General features: G+C 50.7%; 1 protein-coding gene across 1 annotated transcript in view; it reads left to right on the top strand.

Moving 5' to 3' along the window:
* Nucleotides 1–616: 616 nt before the first annotated feature.
* LOC109926372 (constitutive coactivator of PPAR-gamma-like protein 2) overlaps nucleotides 617–4,910 on the top strand; it is a gene marked incomplete at its 5' end in the record, with an annotated part of 21,447 nt that continues 17,153 nt past the window's right edge. Inside the window, one exon of the mRNA XM_048619930.1 lies at nucleotides 617–709. Coding sequence (XP_048475887.1) covers nucleotides 617–709 — 93 coding nt within the window. The remainder of the gene's footprint in view (nucleotides 710–4,910) is intronic.

Here is a 4,910-nt window from a genome sequence, read left to right as displayed (position 1 = left end):
GAGGCTCATTCAGTCACGCAAAACACAGCCAAGAATTTGCCATCTTCCTTATTTTAAAACAAGAACAGACCTGCATACGCAGTGTCTGACAGACTGAGGGTATTCGGATATGTTTTAAAGGCGACATTGAAGGCACAGGAGCAGGCTAAGGGGCTGTCGTGAGGCAGTGATGGACTTCCTAACAAAAGGCAACATGTGAGCGGGACAGACTGCACTGTTCCAGCACAGAGTTGGAATGGACGTGCCTGACATATTACCAAGAGACACGACCAATTCCCACTGGTCTCAACACATGCTAACAAAGGAGGACGCAAATTCGACTGGGACAACACATCCATAATCGCCGAGCAGAGAGACATGCCAGTGAATTCCAGGAGGCCTGGCATTCCAACCGGAACTGCATCAACAAACACACTGAACTGGACCCGATATACAAAGCACTGAGAAACTGAACCAGAAGTGATGCCAACCACCCCAGCAAACAAGGCATATGAATAACAAGCTTCACTGGAGGCGCACTGATGATGTTACCTAGCAGGGTGACCAAACGTCTTGAACCAAACCCACCGGCTCGCTGGGCTGTCTACAACATCGGAGATGAAGCTGTCGGATCTAAAACCTATGTTCTTACCTAGTGCACCTTTGGTTATCGAGAGCTGCCGAGAAGCAGGGTTCAGGACTACAGCTGCCATCCGAAGATACTGTTATTGTATTTCTCGTTTTGTGTCTCCTTGCCTTGTCTCCCTGGTTGTGAAGAGATGCTGCTATTTTAACCTCCCCTTGGATCTTCAGTTACTGCAGTGTTAGCGCTGTCAGCCCAGAATGTGAGGTCCCCTCACCGCCGTCCCTGTGTTGGTCCTTGCGTTCCCCGGTTTTGTAACCGCAGTCGTGGGTGTGGAGATAATGGACATGCTGTCCCACTGAACATGTGGGCCTGTTTTGACCTTTCCTCCTCTGTGCCCACCTGTACCAGCCTGTCACCTTCCTGTTCCAATGCTTGCACCCCACCAATCGTCTGCCCGGGGCCAGTCAAATCCTGCCAGGGCGCGTCCCTTCTCCCAATGGTAGCAGTCCTGGGGTGTAGCGCGGCTATTCATCCTCTTGTCTGCCATTGCAAATACTGTCACGTAAATCAGGGCCACGCCTAGTTATCTAACAGGCACGCACAAGTCTGGCCGACACCAGTAATCGGTCACAGTGACTGCGGAAGGAAAGATATACTCGTTTCTTTAGGCTGGAAGCTGCTTTTACTGCAGAGAACAGAGAGCTGCTGGAGGTCTGAAGGCTTCTGTCTCTCTCGTCTGTAACCCTAAGCTCTTCAGCCTCCTGACAATCTGACCTATTTTCTAGCATTTGGTCCCTATCCCTCTTAAACCTTTCCTATTCACACATCCGTCCTTTTAAATGTTGTCATTGTACCAGCCTCCTCCTCTTCCTCTGGCAGCTCGTTCCATACACACACCACCCTTCGATCCCTTTTAAATCTTTCCTCTCTCGCCTTAAACCTCTGCTCTTCTAGTTTTTGACTCCCCTCCCCTGGGGGAAAAGACCTTGACTGTTCACCCTGTCCATGCCCTTCATGATTTTATAAACCTCCATAAGGTCACCCCTCAGCCTCCAATACTCCAGGGAAAATAGCCCCAGCCTATCCAGCCTCTCCCTATGGCTCAAACCCTCCAACCCTGGCAACATCCTTGTCAATCTCTTCTGCATCTCCTCGAGTTTAACAACACGTTTCCTATAGCAGGGAGAAAAGAATTGAACGCAGTATTCCAGAAGTGGCCGAACCGATGTCCTGTACAGCCGCAACATGACCACCCAACTCCTATGCTCAATGCACTGACCAATTCCTCGGCCACACATTCATCTGCTCTATCCTCCCCTTCCTATTCCCACAAGCACATGGCACTGGGAGTAATCCAGATATTGCTACCCTCGGGGACCTACTTTTTAAACCTCCTGCCTCATTTCCTATATTCTCTCTCATCCCTACCTGTGTTGTTGCTACCAGTGTGCACAACAAGCTCCTGCTGGTCCCTCTCCCCTTTGAGAATATTCTGCCCCCTGTCCAAGACATCCTTGTTTCTGGCTTAAGGGAGGCAGCATGCCATCCTGATGTCTCGCTGCCGGCCATGGAAACATCCGTCTGTGCCCCCAGACTGGACATTGCCCTGTTTCAATCGGTATCTTGGAACCTGATGTACCCCTGGTTACATTGGAGCCTGTCTCAGTGCCACAGTCCCCTGAGAGGCCACTCCACCCACTGTATACAAATTTTGGGATTGGGTTTGGGACTCCTGCCTATCTTTCCTAGGGGCCACGCATCTCCCTGACTGTATCTATGGTGTCAACACCTTCCTGAAACAGCTATCCATCACACCCCTTGGATCTTGTAAACTTCTTGATGCCTCTAACTGCAGCTCTGACCAATCCACGCCTTCCCGTAGCATTCGCAACAAAACACACTTCCAGCTGACATGGTGTCCAGGGACATTCAAACTCTCCCTGGTCTCCTTGGTTTGAGCCGCTGGCCGTTGGAAGGTCTTTGTTCGCCAATAATTGATCACTGGCCCACTGACCATTTGAGCACTAACCACAGCTCCGTCTGCACACATGCCCCCCCCCACCCCCAGGCCACCAGTTGGTCTGCGAACTACACTTAGCTGTGTGAACAGCGCTGACGCTGAGGGTCAGCTCACTCGTCTCTACGACACGCAGCAACGCGTGTGTTTGTAAACCAGCTGCCTTCTCGGTCCAGTTTGCCTTTGGGAGTAAAACCGATCTTTAGGAAACGGAGCAGTGATGCCACTACTCCGGTAATGCAGCATCACTTCCCGCTACGCCCAGTTCGAACTCACTCGATAAGAATCCGGATTTCAGACAGAACGGTGGTGCAAGGTTGTTTCTCAGACCGGAAACCAGCACCATTCTCGGGAATTGGTACTAGATCTGCTTTTGTTTGTCATTTTATAAATAGGCACAGTCAGTCAGTTTGCAGATGACACCCAGATTGGTGGGACAGTGGTCAGTGAAGAAGGCTCTCTAAGATTACAAAGGGATCTTGATCGATTGGGTCAGTGGGCCGAGGAGCAGCAGATGGAGTTTAATTTGGATAAAAGTGAAGTGTTGCATTTCGGTAAAACAAACAAGGGGCAGGACCTATGCAGTTTAAAAATAGGGCCTTGGGTGGTGTTGCAGAACCCAGGGACCTACGGGTTCAGCTATGTAGTTCTTTGAACCATGTGTGGACAGTGTGGTTAAGAAAGCGTTTGGCACACTTGCCTTCATCGCTCAGACCTTTGAGTTTAAGAGTTGGGGACGTCATGTTGAGGTTGTACAGGAGGTTGGTGAGGCCTCTTCTGGAGCACTGTGTCCAGTTCTGGTTGCCTTGTTACAGGAAGGATATTATTAAACTGGTGAGGGTTTGGGAGGGATTTGCCAGGAATGGAGATTTTGAGTTATAAGGGGAGGCTGGATAAGCTGGGACTTCTCTCACTGGAGCACAGGAGGTTGAGGGGGGACCTTAGAGGTTTATAAAATCATGAGGGGTGTAGATAAGGTGAATAGTAAAGGTCTTTTCTCTAGGGTGGGGAGTTCAAGACTAGGGGGCATATTTTTAAGATGAGGGGAAAGATTTTAAAAAAGAAATGAGGGGCAACTTTTTTTAAAACACGGAGGGTGGTTTGTGTGTGGAATGAACTTCGTGAGGAAGTGTTGGATGTGGGTACAGTTACAACGTTTAGAAGACATTTGGATAAGTACGTGAATGGGAAAGGTTTGGAAGGATGTGGGCGAGGAGCAGGCAGGTGAGACCAGTTTAGTTTGGGACTATGGTCAGCACGGACTGGTTGGGCCGAAGGGTCTGCATCCACGTTGTATGACTGTAGCTCTGGTGATCGTAACAGTATCACTCTCATCGATGTTAAAACAAAACCAATGTGGTTCACTAACATTCTGTTATCGGTTAAAAATTACCCTTCGTTACCCCATCTGGGCCCAGACATGACTCCAGGCCCCACTTGCCTCTAAACTGCTCTCCACTAATCCTCCGCCCCAACCCAGTCGTAGTGAGATAATGGATAACAAGTGTGGGAATTGCTAACTCCTTCCTGTAGTGGTTTCCCCTCCATTAATCATCCAGCCCCCTTAGGTAGGCTGTTGTTGTACCTTTATCCAGCACTGTGTTCGGGGAGCTCGTTCCAAATCCTCATCTCGCATGTGAGGTTTACCCTGTTACTGCCTCAGTGACCCCTCCAGAAGGAGGGGATGAGCTGCCTTCCTGAACCCGCTGCAGTCCCCGTGTGCCCCCATTAGGGAGGGAGTCCCAGGATTCTGACCCCAGCGACACTGAGGGAACGGCCCATGTTGTTCCCGTTCAGGATGGTGTAGGGAGCTCGGAGGGGAATCCACAGGGAGGGTGAGGTGGTTGGGGTTGGGGGCGGGTAGAGGTGTTGGGTTGGGAAGGTGCTGTCGGAGGAACCTCGGCGGGTCGCTGCATTACATTTTATGGTCGGTACGTACTCCTGCTGCAGTGTGTCGGTTCTGGAGAAAGGGGGTGTTCAAGGTGGGGGGAGAGGAGTAGCGAGTTGATCAAGCGGGGGGCTGCTTTGTCTTGGGTGATGTCGAAATTCTTGAGTGTTTTTGGAACCTCACCCATCCAGGCAAGTGGGGAGTATTTTATCTCACTCCTGACTTGTGGCTTATGGAAAGGAGATGGATATGGCTTACTCAACGACAGACCTGTCCCCCACTGGTACCGTGCCCCAGTGTTATACAGCGACAGACTGTTCCCACCGGTACTGTACCCCAGTGTTATACAGCGACAGACCCGTCCCCCACCGGTACTGTACCCCAGTGTTATACAGCGACAGACCCGTCCCCCACCGGTACTGTACCCCAGTGTTATACAG

Source organism: Rhincodon typus, chromosome 44 (genome assembly GCF_021869965.1).
Source record: "Rhincodon typus isolate 14 chromosome 44, sRhiTyp1.1, whole genome shotgun sequence".
Classification (NCBI taxonomy): Eukaryota; Metazoa; Chordata; class Chondrichthyes; order Orectolobiformes; family Rhincodontidae; genus Rhincodon; species Rhincodon typus.
This window is presented reverse-complemented; position numbering and strand designations above follow the sequence as displayed.